Source organism: Manis javanica, chromosome 15 (assembly GCF_040802235.1).
Source record: "Manis javanica isolate MJ-LG chromosome 15, MJ_LKY, whole genome shotgun sequence".
Lineage (NCBI taxonomy): Eukaryota > Metazoa > Chordata > Mammalia > Pholidota > Manidae > Manis > Manis javanica.
In genome coordinates this window covers 37,298,998-37,321,643 of record NC_133170.1, presented here as the reverse complement: position 1 = coordinate 37,321,643, position 22,646 = coordinate 37,298,998, and the positions used below count along the sequence as shown (strand labels likewise).

Sequence of the window (22,646 nt, the reverse complement as noted above, 5' to 3'; positions counted from 1 at the left end):
GATGGAGGAAATAGAGATTGATTGGTCAAAGGACAATGTTTCTGTTATGCAGGATCATTGAACTCTGGAGATCTTACATACATCATGGTGACAATAATTAATAGATTCTAAGTGTTCTTACCACACACACACACACACACACACACACACAGTAGAAATTCTGTGAGGTAGTAGATTTATTAGCTTGATTAGTAATTTCACAATGTACATGTATACCAAAACATCACATTGTACACCTTAAGTACATACAATTTTTGTCAGTTATACCTCAGTAAAGCTGGAAAAAATTCACCAGGCAAATAAGAGGGAGGAAAAGATTTTGCAGCACGAAAACACAAAGATGAGGATATAGGACACAGCCAGTGGGGTCTGGGGATTTGAAATTTTTTTGTGCTGGTGGCAGGTAAAGTGTGCGGAGGAAGGGTCTGGGAGGAAGGGTGGTGGCCCACCTCCAAGGGGCCCCAGGACTGCCCTCTGGCCTTGCGGGGAGGGAGAGCTGCGTGCCCTTGGATATACTCCGAGTGTGGTCTGCGGCTTCTGAGGCTAGGCTGCTGACGACATGGACCCATCCTGCTTTCCCTTGGATCGCTCACTCTGGGGGAAGCGGGCTGCCATGCTGTGAGGACACTCAAGCACCTCTATGAGTGATCTATGTGGTGTGACACTGACGTGGCACAGAAGCAAAGCCAGTTCTCCAGCCCGCGTTTGTCTGCAGCCCTTCCTTGCTGACATCTGGACTAAAGCCTCACAAGCAGCCCTGAGCCAGGCATCCAGCAGAGCCTTTCCTTAATCCCTGAGCCACAGACACTTAAATAACACGCATCTGTTGCTGTGTTAAGTTATCACCCTTTACGTTTCTACAAGAGCTCACTAGTACAGGAGGCAAAGCTCAGATTGAGCTACTGAGCTTGCTCGACTGCATCCTGTGGCCAGGCAGCACCTGAGGAGAAGGACTGGGCCCAGCTTTAGCTGTCCCATGAAGCCACAAGGAGGGCACGTTTGACGAGGGTGAGAGGAGGCTGTTGGGGGGGGGTGGCAGTCTAGTGAGAAGACAGAGGGCTGACCTCGCCCTGATGAAGTCAGGATATTGAGGGTGGGGAGGCAGGAGCCGAGAGGACAGCAGCTGGGAAGCTGAGGTGCTGTAGGGTGTTCAGGTGAAGAGATCCAGCATGAAGCTAGAGGCATCTTAGCGGTTTGTCCTTAGAGTGAAGTGGACCCACCTAATGAGCTCCAGACAACACGCTGTGGATATCTTTGGTGCTGTGTCTGAAAACAACAATTAGGGCTGGCTTCTGTAGAATGTCACCTCTTTTAAGGCTGCAAGATGTGAATTCAGGTACCTGAATGCCTAAGAAATAATACAACAGCATCTGGCCCTTTCAGCAAGCCCTTGTGGACTAACCCCCAGCTGGCTCTAACTGGCAGCTCTCTGCTGGTGGCACCTCCTCCCTGATCCTTCCAGTGAATACTCCTCATATTCAGCACTTCTCAACCTTGGCTCTGCATTGGAAACAACTGGAAAATTGTATGCGGATTAAGTGGGATGATTAAAATTTCCTAGCATGTGGCAGATGAGGGTCACATTCTTCTTTCTGCCTAAACAGTGAGACTAGATCCTTACCTTTCTCTCCTCTCCTGGACCAAAAAGGGATCCTGTCTGTGAAAGGGTTTGTGAAATGCAAAGCTTTATTCAAATGTAAATTATAACCTTTACCTTTAATTTCATGAGAAGCCAAAGATCCTTTTATTTTTAATGTTCTACTATGAAAAACATCAAACTACATAAAAGTGAAGAGAATAATATAAGACCTTGTTATGGAACCATCACTCATGGACAGTCTTATTTTATTTATACTCTCACCCACTACTTCCTCACTGGATTATTTTATCATATCATATAATTCATAAATATTTCAGCATGTTTCTCTAAAAGATAATCAATTTTTAAAAAGCCACAATACTATGATCACACTTAAAAAAGTATCAGTAATTCCTATATACCAAATATCCACCAGTATTCACATATCCCCACTGTCTGACTTTCTAAGTCCATTTCTTCAAGTCAGGACCCACATACAGCCCATCCCTTCGAATGATGTGTCTCCATCTCTTTTGATGTGCAGAGTCTGCCTCCATCTCATTTTTCCCTGTGTAATTCATTTATTGAATAAATCCAATCATTTGTCTGGTAAAGTTTCCTTTAGTCTAGATTTTACTCATTGTATCCCTGTGTTTTTTTTTTTTAAGAAAGCTTACTTTTTTAGGGGTTTTAGAGTTACAGAAAAAATTGTGGAGATAGTAGAGTTCCCGTGAGGGTTGCTGTCTCCCATGCTGACATTTCGCATCAGTATGGGATATCTGTTGCTGAAATGCACTAATATTGACATTATTAACCAAAGTCCATGTCTTGCTCAGGTTTCCTTAGCTTTTATCTAGTGCCTGTCATCCCAGATCTGACTGAGGACCCACATTACACATAGCCATCATGAATCCTTCAGGCCCTTTTTGTAACAGTTCTCAGACTTTCTTCATGTTTGATGACATAACAATTTCGAGGCATGCTGGTCAGACATCTTGTAGAGCATCCCTCCACTGAGATTTGTTTAATGTTTTTCTCATGATTCGACCAGGGTTATGTCATTTTGGAAGACAACTAACATAAAGTACCATATTCATTACATCCTCTCAAGTGTGCATCCTGTCAACATGGCTTACACTGCTGATGCTGACTTTAATCACCTGCTGAGGTTATGTTTGTTGAGTCTCTCTGGTCACAAAACTGCTCCCCCACCTTGCTTTCCTCCCATCCTTTTTGGAAGGAAATCGCTATTCACAACGCAGGCAGTTATGCTCTACTTCTTGGAGGGCAGAGTATCTATGTAAGTTATTTCCAATTCTGCATGGGAGGTCTATTTTTTCTCCCTCATTTATTTATTTTTTCATTATCTTTATTAGTGTTGCCCATAGATATTTATCTTGCACTTTGTATTATAATCCAGTGCTGCCTTATTTTGCTGCTCAAATTGTTTCAGTTCTGTCCATTAGGAACTTTCCTTTGGCTCCTGTGTCCCTGCTGCTTTGACTACTCCCATTCAAAAGGGCATTTTTTCTTTTCACTAAGAAACAAAGAATTCTGGCATCACAAGATGCTCCAGTGCCATTAGGATACACTGCTATGTGTCAATTGTGTGTATTTCTCACATTCTGCTTGAATCAGCCCTGGCTCCAAGGGGTCTTGGTTCCTTTATTAGAAAATGGCCTAGATCCAGATCCAGGCACCAGGTTCTTGTCGCCACTGGGGTGCCATTGCTTCTAGGCCCTCTCAGCTGGCAGAGTAAGGGATGTATGTGCACACAGTCCCTTGTAATATGTACACACCTATGCATATTTCTGTATGTGACCACTATCCAACTTAAGCTACACACAAATTCATACTGATGTTACCAACTCTAATCTACTACCATGTGAATCATTCCAGCTTCTTCCTAACGTTTAAAAAAGATGTTCTTTTATATTTCTTATAATGTGGTAGTTATATCTAGGTTTAAGACCAGTCTTTTGGAAAGGATATTTCATATGAGGTGGTGTATTCTTCTATCATGAGGTGCATACTACCTGGTTTTCTTTTAGGGATGTGAGCAGCCATTGGTGATCATTCCCTAAGATCTATTAACTTTTTTAAGTAAAAAAAAAGGTAAAATTTTTATTGGCTTTTTTTTTTTAATAACTGGAATACTCCAGATAAAGAGAAACATCTCTCATCAACTATTTGGTAGCCCTGAAGGTATAGCCCATATAAAAAAGACAGGATAAAAGCTTGTTTCCCCATTTTTTTTGTACTTACATGGATTAGTTTATTTAAATCTTACAACATATGATAATGTCATTTTATAGATTTGAAAAGGAAGGTTTAGAGAAGTTAATAATTTTCTTAATGTCACTAATTGGCAGTTGAAAGAAACCAAGATTTAAATCCACATGATCTGATTTTAAAGCCTCCTTTCATTACTGATTACAGTATTAAAGCTGTCATTGAAATCATGGGTATTATAATCTCAACATTGAACAGCATATTAAATTACTAGCATTTTAGTATTTTATTATAGTGACAATAATTTGGGCTAATAATTGAATTTCCTTTGACTCCATCTCCTATTCTGTACTCTCCCATGATTTAGTACTATGGGAAAATCAGGCTTCTTTTCCTATCAGGATATGAAGGAGGTTTGCTTTATTTATTTGCACTTCCCCATTCTGCATGAAAAAGCCAAACCCAGTGGATCCGAACTGTTTTAACCAGAAAAATTTTCAGCACTATATATTGTGGTGGTGGGGTAAACTGACCCAAAAATAATTAGCTCATTTTACAATATTTATAAGCAAATTCAGTTTGATAACCACATTTCATAGCTTAAGTACAGAAACACAGTTTCTAATAAAAAATGCAGTTTCTAAGTTTAGTGATTAGACTACCATTCCCAAACCTTGTTTCTACTGCTTAACTGTCAGTAAACACATGGTAAGGATCTTTATAAATGACAATAACAATCATAGCAACAATAATGGAAAAAACAACAACCTCGAAAATATTATGTGCCTAGAAAAGCCAAGCCATGTTCTAAGGAATACATGAACTCTCATTTAACCTTCACATTTTACAGATGAGTAAACTTAGTAACAAAGAGATCAAGCAATTTATGCAAGATCACACAGTAAACTAGTGGGTTCAAGACTGAAACAGAAGCAATCTAAAGCCAAAGCCCAGAGTAAGCCTGGTGTAACAGTTAATTGTATGTGTCAACATGACTGAGACAAGTGTGCCCCAATATTTGGTTAAAAAATATTCTGAGTATGTCTGTGGGGGTGTTTCTTGATGAAATTAATGTTTGGATCAGTAGACTGAGTAAAGCAGAGTGCCTCCCAGTGTGGATGAGCCTTTGTGAATCTGTTTTTGAAACCTGAACAGAAATAAAAGGCTTACTAAGGGAAAGTCAGTCACTTTACCTGCCTCTGATCCTCTGATCTGGGACATAGGTCTCCTCCAGCCTTAGGACTCAGGCTGGAACTTACCCATCAGCACTGCTGGAGCTCCAGCTTGCTGACTGCAGACACTGGGACTCTGCCTCCTTAATCATGTAAGCCAGTTCCTTATAATGATGCATATATATATATATACACACACACACACACACACATATGTAGGTATGTATCTATATTTTCTTTCTTCTATTGACTTTGTTTCTCTAGAGAACCTAGACAAATATATCTGGTTTATTTTTTAAAGACCTTCATGATACCAGCTCTTTGAACATCATATTTCTGCAGTTAACAGAATGTAAATATCTTCCAGTCTTTCTTTTCTTATGTTTTTTTTTTGAGAGGGCATCTCTTATATTTATTGATCATATGGTTGTTAACAACAATAAAATTCTGTATAGGGAACTCAATGCACAATCATTAATCAACCCCAAGCCCAATTCTCAACAGTCTCCAATCTTCCAAAGCATATTGAACAAGTCCCTACATGGTGAACAAGTTCTTACATAGTGAATAAGTTCTTACATGGTGAACAGTGCAAGGGCAGTCTTCACAGAAACTTTAGGTTTTGATCACGCACCATGAACTATAAACAATCAGGTCAATTATGATTATTAGTTTGATTTTTATACTTGATTTATATGTGAATGCCGCATTTCTCCCTTATTATTATTATTTTTATTTTTAATAAAATGCTGAAGTGGTAGGTAGATGCAAGATAAAGGTAGAAAACATAGTTTAGTGCTGTAAGAGGGCAAATGTAGATGATCAGGTGTGTGCCTATAGACTAAGTATTAATCCAAGCTAGACAAGGGCAACAAAACATCCACAGATGCAGACGATTTCTCTCAAAACAGTGAGGGTGAGGTTCTGAGCCTCACCTCTGTTGATCCCCGATTTCTCACCTGATGGCCCCCCTGCAACTGTGCCTGTCTTAGGTTGTTCCTCCCTTGAGGAATCTTACCCGTCTCTGGCTAACCAGCCATCTTTCGGGGCCATACAGGGAAATGTAAAGTTGGCAAGTGAGAGAGAAGCAATATTCTTTGAAAAGGTTAGCTTTTTACTTCTTTGCAGATTTATGCCCTGTGGCTTCTATGCCCAGCATTTGTCTTGAGGTATCTTTACCACTTGGAAGAATTATGATACTCGGTAATTTCGATATGAGGCACGAATTCTACTTAGGGGTTGTAATTATGAAGGAAGAAGAGAAGCTATAGAAGTAGCAGATGGAAGAAAACATGGGAAGATTGATTATTTCTTTGACATATATTCTTATAGTGTAACATAAGCATGTATAGGTTTTAAGTTACTAATTAAATTGCATGCACACATTAACATAATAGGAATACAGCTACATATCCAAAGCAGACCTACAATTACCAGCCATCTCCAGTGAAACCAAGAAAACCAGTTAGGCACCCTAGGCATTTGTGAAAACTTATTAATGATATGATGGATATTGTCTAACTGAATTTGAATATTTTGAGAAAAATCAGACAAATTAAAACAACACATTCCTGGGAACTGTCCATATCCCATATGTTCTTTTAACAGTAGATAGTCTATAGTCGCAAGATTTTGGAGCGCTGCAACTTGAACTTCTCCTAATTCTTGGTTGAGTTCCGACAGTATAGATCCAGTCAAATTTGTTGTTTTAGTGTATGCACAGGCCAGCTTAGATATCTCCTTCTTCATTCCCATGGCAAGTCCAGGAACCGGTGGAATGAATGCAGCTACAACTGCAACAGCACCAGGATCTTTGTTGAAGTTTTCTGATGATCATCTTCTGGAGTGACTCTTCCAGAGAATATTGATGTTAGAAGTTCTTCTTCATATCATATCTTAATTCGTTTTCTGGGTAGCCAAATTAGGCTTTGATCCTCTGTATAAACACAAACAAACCCTTTGCCCACACTTTGATATGCCCTTTATACCATTGTGAAGAACTTATTGGAGATCACCACACAGGAACTGCTTTTTTTTTTTAAGATAAAGGAATATTATCAGAAAAATGTACTTCCATTGCTGATCATCTGACACCCTTTAAATGATCAAAATTAAGGATATTTAAAGGATGTATTAATCAGTGATTTGCAGTTAGTGTTATCCTATCAGGGAGTAATCCCCCTTTTCTTTCTTTTTTTTGTTATCATTAATCTAGGATTACATGAAGAACATTATGTTTACTAGGCTCTCCCCTATACCAGGTCCCCCGCACAAACCCCTTTACAGTCACTGTCCATCAGCATAGCAAAATGTTGTATAATCACTACTTGTCTTCTCTGTGTTGTACAGCCCTCCCCTTTTTCCCACCCCCCCATTATGCATGCTAATCATAATACTCCCTTTCTTCTTCCTCCACCTTATCCCTCCCTACCCACCCATCCTCCCCAGTCCCTTTCCCTTTGGTACCTGTTAGTCCATTTTTGGGTTCTGTGATTCTGCTATTTTGTTCCTTCAGTTTTTCCTTTGTTCTTATACTCCACAGATGAGTGAAATCATTTGGTATTTCTCTTTCTCTGCTTGGCTTATTTCACTTAGCATAATACCCTCTAGCTCCATCCATGTTGTTGCAAATGGTAGGATTTGTTTTCTTCTTATGGCTAAATAATATTCCATTGTGTATATGTACCACATCTTCTTTATCCATTCATCTACTGATGGACACTTAGGTTGCTTCCAATTCTTGGCTATTGTAAATAGTGCTGCAATAAACATAGGGGTGCATCTGTCTTTTTCAAACTTGAGTGCTGCATTCTTAGGGTAAATTCCTAGGAGTGGAATTCCTGGGTCAAATGGTAAGTCTATTTTGAGCATTTTGAGGAACCTCCATACTGCTTTCCACAATGGTTGAACTAATTTACATTCCCACCAGCAATGTAGGAGGGTTCCCCTTTCTCCACAACCTCGCCAACATTTGTTGTTGTTTGTCTTTTGGATGGTAGCGATCCTTACTGGTGTGAGGTGATACCACATTGTGGTTTTAATTTGCATTTCTCTGATAATTAGTGATGTGGAGCATCTTTTCATGTGTCTGTTGGCCATCTGTATTTCTTTTTTGGAACTGTTTTGGTCTGTTAAGTTCCTCTGCCCATTTCTTAATTGGATTATTTGTTTTTTGTTTGTTGAGGTGGGTGAGCTCTTTATATATTTTGGATGTCAAGCCTTTATCGGATCTGTCATTTACGAATATATTCTCCCATACTGTAGGGTACCTTTTTGTTCTGTTGATGGTGTCTTTTGCTGTACAGAAGCTTTTCAGCTTAATATAGTCCCACTTGTTCATTTTTGCTGTTGTTTTCCTTGCCTTGTTTCCTCATTTTTAAAGTGAATTTGTTCCCTGCCATCCTGAGGCTGACCACTGAGTCATTTTGGGTCACAAACTTGGAGTATCTCATGGGAAACATGGCATTTCCCAGCCATCTTCCTCTAGCCTTGAGTCCTGGGCAGTCTGTACCAGGACAGTGGAATGGGAAAGAGGTGTGGGAGGCTCTACTGAGAGAGGCAGAGAGCAGCCTGGGAAGGGACAGCAAGGCTGAGGGATCTGAGGGCTTCCATAGTCATTCATCCTGAAAAGGCTCTGGTCTGTTAATCTTTTTATAAAGTTTTTCAGGTCACCTTAGAAATAGCTGAACCCATCTTTAAAAGCTTCCTCAAGCAGTCAGGAAAGGAAAACAGCTTGAAGCCCTGGAAAGGGCATGTTTGGCCCCAGATCTGACAAGGAAACTGTGAGGAAAATTGAAGTTCTTATGGCCAGGATCCTTACCTGACCCTAAACTACTTGATGATGTAACTGGCCTGCTGCTGGACTACTGCTTCCACACCTGCAGGTGATTAGCTATTACTGACGGAGTCACTGTATAAAGAGCTCTGCCCAGTGTTCTGCATGGAGGTGAAGACAGAGGAGGATTACGGGCTTGCAGACTGCTGGAGGCCAACAATTCTAGTGCTCGACCTACTGCTGGGAGAATAAAGCCGGGTATAAACCCTTTTACCCCAAGAACATTCAGTTGTCATTCCTCAGTTTCACCAAATCCATAGTGAATTTCCATAGTGAATGCTGCTCCCCAGCATCAGCCCTGAGTTAGCCTCCTTCCCTGGCTACTGGGGAAGGCTGGCTGTTCCCCCAACATGTCTTCATAGACTAATGGTCTGAGTGTGTGAGGGTGAAGTCCAGAAAACCTTAGGCACTTCTTCCATCTCTGACCCTTCCTCACTCTCTTTCTTGGGCCCAAAGGAAACCCATAGCTCTTTCCTCACTAACCCTTCCCCTGAAAATCCCATCAATCCCATCTACCCTGTCCACTGCCTACCGCCAACCCCAATTCCTGACCAGAGCTACACTGAATCATTGGCCACTGCTTCCTACAATCCCCATCTGAAAAGATGACTGTCACCACCCAGACCAGAAACTCTGCCTTCATCCTAGCATGACACCCCCCAACACACAATTGACCACGGGCAGATGGCCGTACCACTCCACACTCAGGACAACTGTACACCTGATAGGGAGAGTTCGGCTAGGTGACTCAGGGAATTCAGAGAGACAAAGTGAGGAAGGAATTCATTAAAGTAAGAGTGTTAGGGAATAACAGAATAGAATAATAAAGGAAGTTCATTGAACAGCTACTCAGCATGGGGCAAGACCCCTGCCAACTCCTTAAGCCAGGGTCACCTGGCATGCAGTGTCTGCTTGGATCTACAGGGCTAGGAACTGAGTCCCTACCACCCCAGGCTTTGGGGGAGCCCCAGAGCACTGGATGGAGTGAGATTATGTTCTGCGAACTTCCTATAGGTAAAGAAGGGAGACTTTCAGACAGGTTACTGAAGAGCACGACTGCAAACTGCAGTTCCTGGTCACTGAGGCGAAGGTTATTTGCAAGCCCAGGTCTGAGGGCTCAGCAGCCCCTCCTTACTTGTCTGAGGTAGGATGGAGTGAAGCGTAAAGCCAGAATTAGGAGGATTAGAATGACAAAGCAAAGTAATAAAACACTACAGGAAAGGCGCAGAGACAATGCGTTTAATTGAGAAGTTTATTTAAGGCAAAAGGAGCACAGTTGGAGAAAGGGGAGTGTGGGCGACCTCAGAGAGAGGACGCCCCCTGAAAGGTTGAGAATAGAGAGTTTAAAGGTTACACACTTAGAAAGTGTGGGCAACCCCAGAGAGAGGAGCGCCCCGAAAGGCTCCCTCTTTTAAGGATTCTTCAGGAATGTGACGAAGGGCTGGGGTGCAGACTTGTTAAGTGGTCTTTGACTACTTAGAATTAACTTAACCCAAGGAACTTCCTGCTCTGATTTCTCCCTGGGATACCAGGGTCTTGGTCTGGGAGCAGATCAAACAGCTTGCCTGCCCAGCCCTCAAGGTGGGCTGAGTTGTTGTCTGTTTGCTAAAGAGTAAGTTGAGAATCTTACATTTTTAACACATTTAAAATACAATCTTTAAGATGGAATCCTTCCTGCCTTTCACTATGTTGTTTAAGGCTGGACCTGCATGCTAAATTAGTTGCCTAGGTTACAAATTTAGGGCCAGAAGGAGAAAAAAACAGCATATAGGTAAAGGTAAAAAAATAAGCTGGGCCTGCATGATTAATACAATAAAGACATGGGCTATGCTTGAAGGGTTCTGGCTCAGTCTGTGCACGGGAAACAGGTAATGGGGGCAAAGCCGCGATAATTTTGGGAGGCTCTCAGGACCGAATCTGAGGGGGCAAAGACGGACGAGGCTCTTGGAACTTAGAGGGGGACTGAAAGGCTCAGGCTCGATTTGCGGGAGGGGGGAAGGTGAGGGGGACGGAGGAGGAGGTGGCAGCTTTTACTCAGGAACTACCAGCTTCTGGCCACGGAAGACCCCTCACCCTCACGTGACCTCCTCACCACATGCTGAGATGGACCCCTCTCTCCGCTGGAAACTGTTCCTGGAAACAATGGCCGCAGACGCCTGGCTCCTGACACCCATATCCTCTTGGCATCATTGGAATCAACAGGTCCTCAACCTATGGTTACAGGGAACCTTCATTGATTTCCAACCTGAAGAAGTCCACATCTACTCATCCTTACTGTGGGGAGTCCTATCAACCCTTTCCTCCCAATCCTCAAACCCTCACTCCCTTCTCCGCCCCTGTTCAGCAGGAAGCAGTCAGAGAGAAAGCAACGTCCACAAACCCATAGAGGAGAAAGGGGGGAATGAAGGGTCCCCACCAGTAAGATGGCGAACTTCCGGCTTCTTTTCGGGGTCCTCGGTTCCCGCCGGCGCCACCTGAAGCCCAATCACCTCTCGCCCCCCTCCCAATCCCAGCACCTAGCCAACAGCCACCAGCCCCGTAAGTAACACCACAATCACCCTATGCCCCATCCTATATAACCCAGCACCTTTCCCTAATAAAGCGGAACTCTCCGGTGAATTGCTGTTGTGTCGCTCCTTTCCTTTCAATGCTGAGGTACCTTCGTTTATCTGTAAAATATTGAAACATTCCAGGCCAAGATGCTCTTGGCTTTTTGAGCTTTAATTGATTAATTTTGGGTCTTTTTCTCTTTTCCGCCCCGCTTGTATCTATTTTCCTGCCTACCACACCCATCAGTCAGTCCTCCCGTCCCCACTGCTAGGACAGGCCGCGCCTGACGCCAGCTGCCCTCCTTTCCCACCTAGCCCAGCCCAGCCCAGACCAAAGAGAGAGAGTTTTGCGAGCCCAACACGACCCACCCACGCCGGCTGCCCCGCAAGCGAGAGGGCCGGCAGGCGCTGGGCTGTGACGTAGCGCCGCTCGCCGGCTGCCACTCCGCCCGAAGAGGCCCGCAGGCGCCGGGCTGTGACGTCACGCCGCTCGCCTGCAGTCCAGCGTGCAGCTCGGCCTCCGCCGCCAGCGCCGCCCCGCCCGCCCCGGGCGTTTACGGTCACCAGGGCCAGGGGCGCACACGTGCCCTCGCGGCTGTGGAGGTGGGGTGTCGGTTCATGGCCGGGGTCCGCAGGCTGCAGCTGGCAGAGGCCCTGGCGCTGGGGCATGGCTGGCGGCACGCGTGCCACGCGCTGCTTTACGCGCCGGACCCGGGGCAGCTCTTTGGCCGCATCCCGCTGCGCTACGCGGTGCTGGTGAGGAGGGGACGGCCGCCCCGCGACCCCGGCCCTCCCCGGCCCTCCCCTTCCCGGACGCCCATGCAGCCCCGCATCCGTCTCCCGCAGATGCAGATGCGCTTTGATGGGCGCCTGGGCTTCCCTGGCGGCTTCGTGAACGTGCAGGACGGCAGCCTGGAGGATGGGCTGAACCGCGAGCTGCGCGAAGAATTGGGTGAGGCCGTTGCCGCCTTCCGCGTAGAGCGTGGGGACTACCGCAGCTCTGTCACCGGGTCCGGGCCGCACGTCGTCGCCCATTTTTATGCCAAGCGCCTGACGCTGGAGCAGCTGGTTGCAGTGGAGAAGGGCGCACCGCACGCCAAAGACCATGGGCTGGAGGTGGGACCAGCCGGGAACCCCACCCTGGCGCCCTCTCTGCCCCAAAAGCCTCTCCCCCAGGTTCCTGGTGTAGTTGGGATCTTGGTCTTTCCTTCATCTGGATCACTAACTACAGCCAGCCTGGAATCCCGGCAATCTGCAAAGTTCTCTCTGTCTCCACCTGTGCTGTCCTCTAGGCTTGTCTTTCTAGAACACAACCAACCAAATCTCTGTCCTGCTGATAAGGGCCAGGCATCAACACCCTAGGCCCCTTTTTTTCTTGAGTAGTTGTGTCCTAATGCGTGGAAACCTTGACACTTAGGCTAGGGGAATGGGGGACAGATTGTGTAGGGAGATGACTTTGAAACTTTGGCATCAGAGTCACCTGAGGCGTTTTATTTAGACAGTGGTTACTGTCCCCACTTTGAGAATTGCTGGTTCAGTAGAGGAGGGAGGGAAGGACCTGAGAGTTTGCATTTTTCTAAAGCTCCCAAATGGTGCTAATATGGCTGGCTTGGGTACCACATTTTGCAAACTTTAAAAAGCCAAGCATGCACCCTGGAAGCAGGAGCTACTAAAGGTTTAGTGATATAGGAAGGATTAGTATTTATGGCACTGGATAGCAGGACTTGGATCTGCAGAGAGCTGGTGCCACTAGGCTCCACTGAGGTGTATGGGCCCTCAGGCCTGATTTCTGCAGGGCCAATAAAGGAAAAGTTTTCTGATCTGGAAAAATCTGGCTGGGATGAGCTACTTGGATTCTCAGTGTCTCCTGTTTCCTTCCTTTCACAGGTACTGGGCCTGGTGCGGGTGCCCCTGTATACCCTGCGGGATGGTGTGGGAGGCCTGCCTGCCTTCTTGGAGAATTCCTTTATTGGAGCCGCACGGGAGCAGCTGCTGGAAGCCCTCCAGGATTTGGGATTGATGGACTCTGGCTCTCTTGCACACTTTACTCAGTACTTCACTAGATGCAGCCTTCCATAGACCCAAGGAACCTGAGATCAGGACCTTGGTAATGCAAAAGGAGGGAGAGGAAAGGGATGTTTTCTTTTATGGGCCTGGGCCTGATAAATGATGATAAATTAAAAGAAATATGTGCAATATGTTCTGAGCAGAGGTCTGTCCAGCAAATCATGGCATCAGAGGCAATAACATACAGTTCATCCCAGGGTCCCTGGCAATTCTCAGAGCCCACCTGATCCTTGTCACTTGCACGCACACAGCTTGCAGCCCCCAGACATGTGAACACACAATCTGTGCCCACACACAAGCTGGCATCCCTGCCATGTCCATTTTAATCAGGAAGTGGTATTAGTGGGGCCAGCATGTCAGCATGCCCATCTCATGGCTAGAGAGGAGCCTCTAAAGCAGGGGAGGGTCTCTTCACACTCTTCCCACATGTTCCATGTGATGATATGGCTGATCTCCAGGGTCTAGACCAGCCCATGCCTCTTAGGGAGGACAGAGAAGCAGAAGACACTTTTCCCCATCAAAAGTGGTCACATCCGTGCCCTTGGGGTTGGCTAAAGCATTATCCCCCTGAGGGTGGCCTCCTCTGACACTGGGCAGAAGGGGCGTAGGAATGGCATGGTCTCCTTGGACTCCAGGCTTCTGGGTCCTGATGTATCTCCGAAGCCTTCATCTTTAGGATCCCTTAGACTCGGGATGTCAGGAGGGAACTGACCCAGCCCTGGCCTAGCCCTTCCCTGACAAAAAGAGTCTCCCAGTAAAGAAGGGTTTATAGCTGCGCCTCAGGGCTCTTCAGTTCTTTGAACAGGTAATCTCTTGGAGGTTTTGGATATCTAGGGGTGAGAGAGCCATAGGCCTTGTTGTCCATGGGGTTGGGAAACTTTCTTAAAGGGCCAAATGGTAAATATTTTAGGCTTTGTGGACCACATGGTCCATGTAGCAACTGCTCGACTCTGCCATGTTAGAAGCAACAGTGGACAATACATAAGGCAATGGATGTGGCTGTTTCCCAATAAAACTTTATGCAAAAAAGTTGGTGGGAGGTGGCTGGCCTGTGGGCATTCATTTGCCAGTCCCTGCTTTCGAGAGGAAATAAGTAATAATTTTAATTATGATACCTATTTTTTTTTTATCAGTGTTAAAGAAGTAAAGAAATGAAGCAGGCCCCGCCTTGATGTTTTTTGCTTTCAGACAGAGTGGTCTGGAAGGACCCGCTCAGGATTAAGCTGAAGGATGAGAAGGAAGCAGCCGAGAGGCGTGCGGGAAGGGGTCTGGGTGTTCCAAGACTCGCACATTGTGGCCTGGAGGGAGAGTCTTGGCAAATTATCCCAAAACAAGGGTAGGGGTATTTGACAACATTTCTAAATTGGGAGGCACAGGGATAAGCAAAGAATTTTTAGCCATCTTTAATTTACCAGAGCACAGCCTAGAAATGGGAAAAGGCCAGTGTAATTAGACTATAGTAAGCAAGGGGAGGTGCAGCTGGAGTGGCAGGCAGGAGCCAGGCAGTACAGAGCCTAACAGGCACGGTCAGGGCCCAGTGTGTGGAGCGTGGATGGTGGGCTAGAATAGGATGCGGGGGACAGGAAGTGGCTGGGCTGCTGGCCTGGGAGATGGTGTGGCCTGGCCAGGGCTGCAGTGGGCATGCAGAGGAGTGGATGCACTTGAGAGAGGGTGGTGGCCTCACTGACAGGCCCTCTGATGGAACCGTGGCGGGTGGGATGAGGGAAAGAGGATTCAATGATGACTTTCTGGTTTGGGTCTTAAGTTATGCAAGTTGTGGATGAAAGGAAAGCCTAGGTGGGGGACTAGCTTTTGCAGGGGATGGACTCAGGGTCATTTGGGCATCTTGACACAGATTGGTGAGTCATCAGCATAAAGATGGTACAGCAATTTGTGGCCTGGATGAGGTCCTCCAGGGAGAAAAAGGAGGGCTCAGGACGGGCCCTAAGGATGCGCAGCCTGAGCCTGTAGGGGTGGGTAGGGCATGTTTAAGAGACCCAGGAGTGGAGTGGAAGCTGCTCTGGGAAAGTGCGCTGTGCTGAGAGTTTGAGCAAAAGGAAGGTGCAATTCCCTCGGACTCTGTAGCCTGAGGCTTTTCGATGGGAGCAATTTCAGGAAGGTGTGGGGGTGGAAGGCATGCTAAAGCTGCTGAGTGCATGGTGAGCTGTGGGGAGGATGGTGGGAGAAGTTGGTCCTGACAGGCCGAGGAGACGGGTAGCTGGAGAATGCCGTGGGGTTATGTTACACTGGAGTGGAGCATGTGTGTTGATGAGAACAGCCGAGGCAGATAGTGGTGAGACGGAGAGGGCTTACTGAGGGCGCACAGTCCATGAGCAGGGATGGGACCTCTGGGAGGGCAAGGGCCAGCCTTGCCACATAATGGGGCCCAATAAAGGATGGGAGATGTGTAGAGAAAGGCTGAATTTATGGGGTGGTGGAGTCTGGGCCTCCTGTTGGTGAAATGAAGTGAGACCACAGCAGGAGGGAGGTGGAGGGTGTTCCCAGAGGTATGCAGCAGTCATTCACCTTGGCCTGGGAAAGCAAGGTGAGTGGAGAAACAAGGGCAGGGCAGGGTCGAGCTATGGGATGTCAGTTTAGAGCAGGAGTCTAGGTGCTCCGACAGGTGGGGTACGGTGGGGCATGCACCTGTGTTGGTGTTCACCAGCTGCTTGACGAAGGCACTGCATGCAGAGTGGGGCTTTCCCAGAGAAGCACAAGAAAGGGGGAGAGGCAGGCAGCTCGGTCACATGCACAGAAGTTTTAATGACTGAGATTTCAGCTTTAATCTGGACACAATGGGAAGTAAAGAGAAGTGAGTGCAGGGGGATAGCAAATTGGAGGGCCTGATGAGGTGGGACCCCAACTTGGGGTGTGGTGGGGAGGTGTGTTTGAGCTGGGGTTGGGTAGGGGTTGCGCTGAGAGGTGGAGTCATCACAGGTAAAGTCAAGGTCCACGTGCTGGAGCAAGACACTGACATTGGAGAAAGTGTGAACTAGGAGCAGTGACCAAAGACCAGTGCCTGCTGCCAGGAGCGGGGCGGGCAAGACAGGAGAGAGGAGCCTCTGAGGAGAGGGCCTGTGGAAGCGGGAGGGCTGAGCTGTGTCTGGATGGGCAGCGGAGAGCCATGTGGCAGTTCTTGACCTTTTAAAGGGGCAGTGGGAGCAGCTGTCGAGCTCAGGTAGATTCCTAGGGAGGTTTACAGCCCTGGCTTTTCTCTTACCCTGGCCCTGGTCCTTTCGTATCTCAGGGCAGGCAGACTGGAGGGGTGGGACATGCAGGCTCCCCCAGGGAGCAGCTTCATCTGCAGTTTATCCCCACCCACATCTGTCTGCAAGGAGGTGAGGGAGCTCAGCAACTTGCCCCGGACCCCACAGTTCACATGCCTCAGCGCCTGCAGTGCCCGGGCCCCTCCCCCCACGTTCATATACACTCCTCAGCTCTGGGTCCGACTCCACGCCCAAGCGCCAATCCTGAGTCTCAGGTCCTGGCAGTCAGTGGTCAACTTTCCTTTTTATTTATACTACATCTTATTTTAGGTCTCCGAGGTGGCGAGGCCACAACACCCCATACAGCCTCCCAGTCAGCAGGTCATGGCTCACTGAGCCATCCTAACGTGTACATCCCTGTCACCCTGTGTCTCCAGTCCGTTGGCAGGGAGCTCAGCCTCTGGTTAACTGCCCCCCTAACCATTAGTATCCTGCTGCCTGGTAAGGAAACCGGGTGTGGGTGCCCAAGGCCTTGTTAAACTGTCATTGGCCAGAATATGAGAGGCTTTCCTCCACGCTCAGTGACCGCTGGCAACCTCCTGCCAGCACCTGACCTCCTTTTCCTTACCCGAAGCACTGGACATGTGGTTCCTGTGTGAGGGCTGCAGGGCCACGTCCACACGTCCTTGGAACCCAGTGCTATCCATGTTCTCCACCTGCTTGTTGGTGCCTTTTCTTATTTGGCTGGTGGGTGGCTGGAGCCATGTCCCCCATCCCGCACATGCTTCTGCCTTGCTCAGGAGAGGTGGCTAGATGTTCACACTGCTCAGTCCTGTGCTTTCTGTGTGAGTGTGCAGCTGCTATGCTTTAACACACTGGGGCCCCATGCTGTCCTGAGCCAAAGTCTAAAGGGAGTTTCTGGTCAAGCTGCTGCTTTTAGGCAGAAACATTTGAAGAAAGAGGGGCTGGTCCTTACCAGTCCCTCACCCCCTCAGAGGCTGAGTGAAACAGGCCAGGGCAAAGGCAGGGAGGTGGGAAGGGATGTTGCCTGTGAGTCAGTTTACTGCACAGAAAACATGCATACTATGTAGCTTTTGTGCAAACCCTTCACCCCACGTGGACAAATGAAAAGACAAAAAGCAAAATAGGAAAAAACATTTACCTGTAATGAAATGAGTGGCAACAGAATTTGAACCAAACTAGCTGATATCAGCCCTTGGCCTACCTCAGGCAGAAGAGTAGAAGGGGGGATTATGTTTAGAACACTGTCAACTCTTGCATAACAGGGACTGGGCCATGGGCAGAGCAGAAGAAAAAGAAACCATGAACTGGAGGCCACAGAAAATGACCCAAAAGAAACCATGTGACCTCACCCTTTGGACCCCACCTTGTATCTGACTTGGCTCCAAGTGGTAAGGACAGCCTGGCAGAGGCCACAAGGGCAGAGATGAGCACACTGCAGGCATGCCTTAGGTTTGTGAAGGGCTCAGAGGACAGGACGTGCAGTTCACCCAGCAGATGGACGGCATGTGACCAGCCTTTCTGCCAAAATGCTGGTGCAGAGATGTGAGCCCAGGTGCCACTTCCTTCCCCATGGTGGTTACTCTCCACAGGGGTTCCCAGGATACCACTCCTGCAAAGGGAGAAGACCCAGGGCAAGGTTTCCAATAACCGTAAAGACCCCCTGGGAAGCCCCAGGGAGGACGGCTATCACACAGCTCCAGCCCCTACCCTCTTCAGGCCACTGAAGACAGATTCACAATCTGCTGTCCAGGGCTAACTACAAGGTGGTGATTTAGGCAATGGCCAGGTAAATGGAGGGATGAGCAGATGAGTGACTCTGTTCTTGTCTGAGGGCAAAAGAATGGAAGAAATGCCTCTAATTAACTTAAACAGGAAATGATAATGTGTGGTCTGTTAAAAAAAAAAGTGAACAGTGGATGTAAATGACAGTATGGGTAAAATTGTAATATTTCCAGAATATCTTGCCTGGCTTTAGTACATCTGCATATCAATAGATGTTCAGAGGTGGAAAGCAGTATGGCTTTACTACATTTGCATCATTATTCAGGGGAGGAGAGAAGTTCATCTCTTTATCAGTGGGTAATTACCTGGGCAAGGAGGGCTTATCCATACCTGAGAGGTGAGGGGGAGGGCCGGTTTTGCTTCTTCCAGAGCAGAGGAGAAAGATGGACCTGGACTGCAGTTTATAAGCAATAAACAGGTTTTTTTTTTTTTGTAATTTTTTTTTTTTGAAGAACATTATGTTTACTAGGCTCCCCCCTACCCCATGTCCCCCCCAAAAACCCATTACAGTCACTGTCCATCAGCATAGAAAGATGTTGAAGAATCACTACTTGTCTTCTCTGTGTTGCACAGCCCTCCCATTTCCCCCACCCCCCACATTATACACGCTAATCATAATACCCCCTTTCTTCTTCCATGCAATTATCCCTCCCTACTCTCCCATTCTCCCCAGTCTCTTTCCCTTTGGTAACTGTTAGTCCCTTCTTGGGTTCTGTGATTCTGCTGCTGTTTTGTTCCTTCAGTTTTTCCTTTGTTATTACAATCCACAGATGAGTGAAATCATTTGTTATTTGTCTTTCTCCACTTGACTTATTTCACTTAGCATAATACCCTCTAGCTCCATCCATGTTGTTGCAAATGGTAGGATTGTTTTCTTCTTATGGCTGAATAACATTCCATTGTGTATATGTACCACATCTTCTTTATCCATTCATCTACTGATGGACACTTAGGTTGTTTCCATTTCTTGGCTATTGTAAATAGTGCTGCAATAAACATAGGGGTGCATCTGTCTTTTTCAAACTGGAGTGCTGCATTCTTAGGGTAAATTCCTAGGAGTGGAATTCCTGGGTCAAATGGTAAGTCTATTTTGAGCATTTTGAGGAACCTCCATACTGCTTTCCACAATGGTTGAACTAATTTACATTCCCACCAGCAGTGTAGGAGGGTTCCCCTTTCTCCACAACCTCACCAACATTTGTTGTTGTTTGTCTTTTGGATGGTGGCCATCCTTACTGGTGTGAGGTGATATGTCATTGTGGTTTTAATTTGCATTTCTCAGATGACTAGTGATGTGGAGCATGTTTTCATGTGTCTGTTGGCCATGTGAATCTCTTCTTTGGAGAACTGTGTGTTCAGATCCTCCACCCATTTTTTATTGGATTATTTGCTTTTAGTTTGTTGAAGTGCGTGAGCTCTTTATATATTTTGGATGTCAAGCCTTTATTGGATCTGTCATTTACAAATATATTCTCCCATACTGCAGGGTACCTTTTTGCCTATTGATGGTATCCTTTGCTGTACAGAAGACTTACAGCTTGATATAGTCCCACTTGTTCATTTTTGCTTTTGTTTTCCTTGCTGGGGGAGATATATTCATGAAGAAGTCGCTAATATTCACATCCAAGAGATTTTTGCCTATGTTTTTTCTAAGAGTTTTATGGTTTCATGACTTACATTCAGGTCTTTTATCCATTTAAAATTTACTTTTGTGTATGGGGTTAGACAGTGATCCAGTTTCATTCTCTTACACATAGCTGTCCAGTTTCGCCAGTACTATCTGTTGAAGAGACTGTCATTTCCCCATTGTATGTCCATGGCACCTTTATTGAATATTAATTGACCATATATGTTTGGGATAAGGTCTGGAGTCTCTATTCTGTTCCACTGGTCTGTGGCTCTGTTCTTGTGCCAGTACCAAATTGTCTTGATTACTATGGCTTTGTAGTAGAGCTTGAAGTTGGGGAGTGAGATCCCCACACTTTATTCTTCTTGCTCAGGATTGCTTTGGCTATTCGGGGTCTTTGGTGTTTCCATATGAATTTAGAATTATTTTTCCAGTTCGTTGAAGAATGTTGTTGGTAATTTGATAGGGATTGCATCAAGTCTGTATATTGCTTTGGGCAGGATGGCCATTTTGACGATATTAATTCTTCCTAACCAAGAGCATGGGATGAGTTTCCATTTGTTAGTGTCCTCTTTAACTTCTCTTAAGAGTGTCTTATAGTTTTCAGGGTATAGGTCTTTCACCTCTTTGGTTAGGTTTATTCCTAGGTATGTTATTCTTTTTGATGCAATTGTGAATGGAATTGTTTTCCTGATTTCTCTTTCTATTGGCTCATTGTTAGTGTATAGGAAAGCTACAGATTTCTGTGTGTTAATTTTGTATCCTGCAACTTTGCTGTATTCCAATATCAGTTCTAGTAGTTTTGGAGTGGAGTCTTTAGGGTTTTTTATGTACAATATCATGTCATCTGCAAATAGTGACAGTTTTACTTCCTCTTTACCAATCTGGATTCCTTGTATTTCTTTGTTTTGTCTAATTGCCGTGGGTAGGACCTCCAGTACTATGTTGAATAACAGTGGGGAGAATGGGCATCCCTGTCTTGTTCCCAATCTCAGAGGAAAAGCTTTCAGCTTCTTGCTATTCAGTATGATGTTGGCTTTGGGTTTATCATATATGGCTTTTATTATGTTGAGGTACTTGCCCTCTATACCCATTTTGCTGAGAGTTTTTATCATGAGTGGATGTTGAATTTTGTCGAATGCTTTTTCAGCAACTATGGAGATGATCATGTGGTTTTTGTCCTTCTTTTTGTTGATGTGGTGGATGATGTTGATGAATTTTTGAAAGTTGTACCATCCTTGCAACCCTGGGATGAATCCCACTTGGTCATGGTTTATGATCCTTTTCATACATTTTTTAATTCTGCTTGCTAATATTTTATTGAGTATTTTTGCTCTATGTTCATCAGGGATATTGGTCTGTAATTTTCTTTTTTGGTGGGATCTTTGCCTGGTTTTGGTATTTGGGTGATGTTTACTTCATAGAATGAGTTTGGGAGTATTCCCTTCTCTTCTATTTTTTGGAAAACTTTAAGGAGAATGGGTATTATATCTTCTCTGTATGTCTGATAAAATGCTGAGGTAAATCCATCTAGCCTGGGGTTTTTTTTCTTGGGTAGTTTTTTGATTACTGCTTCAATTTCATTGATGTTAATTGGTTTGTTTAGATTTTGTGTTTCTTCCTTGGTCAGTCTTGGAAGGTTGTATTTTTCTAAGAAGTTGTCCATTTCTTCTAGGTTTTCCAGCTTATTAGCATATAGGTTTTCAAAGTAGTCTCTAATAATTCTTGGTATTTCTGTTGGGTCCTTCATGACGTTTCCTTTCTCGTTTCTGATTCTGGTAATGTGTGTTGATTCTCTTTTTCTCTTAAAATGTCTGGCTAGAGGCTTATCTATTTTGTTTATTTTCTCAAAGAACCAGCTCTTGGTTTCATTGATTTTTTCTATTGTTTTATTCTTCTCAATTTTGTTTATTTCTTCTGTGATCTTTATTATGTCCCTTCCTCTGCTGACTTTTGGCTTTATTTGTTCTTCTTTTTCCAATTTTGATAATTGTGATGTTAGACTATTCATTTGGGTTTGTTCTTCCTTCTATAAATATGCCTTGATTGCTATATACTTTCCTCTTAAGATGACTTTCACTGTGTCCCACAGAAGTTGGGGCTTTGTGTTGTTGTTGTCATTTATATCCATATATTGCTGGATCTCTGTTGGGAGCAAACCTGTGGGCCTTTAGGCAGGCTCGGTTATGAAAGCCTTAAGACAACAGCAACCTTTGAGTAAAGTCTCTCCTGTAAAATCGGAAATAATGAATCCATCCACGCGTTAGAAACAAGTTTTCCCCTATTACCAAGAAACGCATTTAGCAAACTCCTAAGCCAGAACTAGTGGTTAAGTTACCTAGCAACCTGTGCTTTTCTGTTCTTTCCACTGGCCTATTAATATTGCCAACAGCTTGTTAATCAAGAAACACCCTCTGCCCCAGGGGAAAGTCCCACCCTTGAAACCTCCCTCCCAAGGACCCCCACCCACAAGATGGCGAACTCCCTGCTTCTCTTCCAGGTCCTCCACTCCCGCCGGCGCCAGCCAAGGCCCAATCACCCCCCCTACATCTTGCCGCCTGTGCCACCTAAGG

The 22,646-nt window shown here is 45.5% G+C and overlaps 1 protein-coding gene across 2 annotated transcripts; it reads left to right on the top strand.

The window, feature by feature from the left end:
- The first annotated feature begins 11,847 nt into the window (after positions 1-11,847).
- NUDT16 (nudix hydrolase 16) lies at positions 11,848-14,595 on the top strand. Of its 2 annotated transcripts, none has more exons than XM_017649824.3 (3): positions 11,848-12,123; positions 12,214-12,483; positions 13,255-14,595. In XM_017649824.3, exons 1-3 carry the CDS (start codon positions 11,986-11,988, stop codon positions 13,444-13,446), a joined length of 600 nt encoding a protein of 199 aa, XP_017505313.1. In that variant the 5' UTR covers positions 11,848-11,985; the 3' UTR covers positions 13,447-14,595. The 2 variants fall into 2 exon arrangements, with proteins under 2 accessions (XP_017505313.1, XP_017505322.1); XM_017649833.3 differs by having other exon boundaries at positions 11,848-12,483; positions 13,255-13,365; positions 13,433-14,595.
- Positions 14,596-22,646: the final 8,051 nt, after the last annotated feature.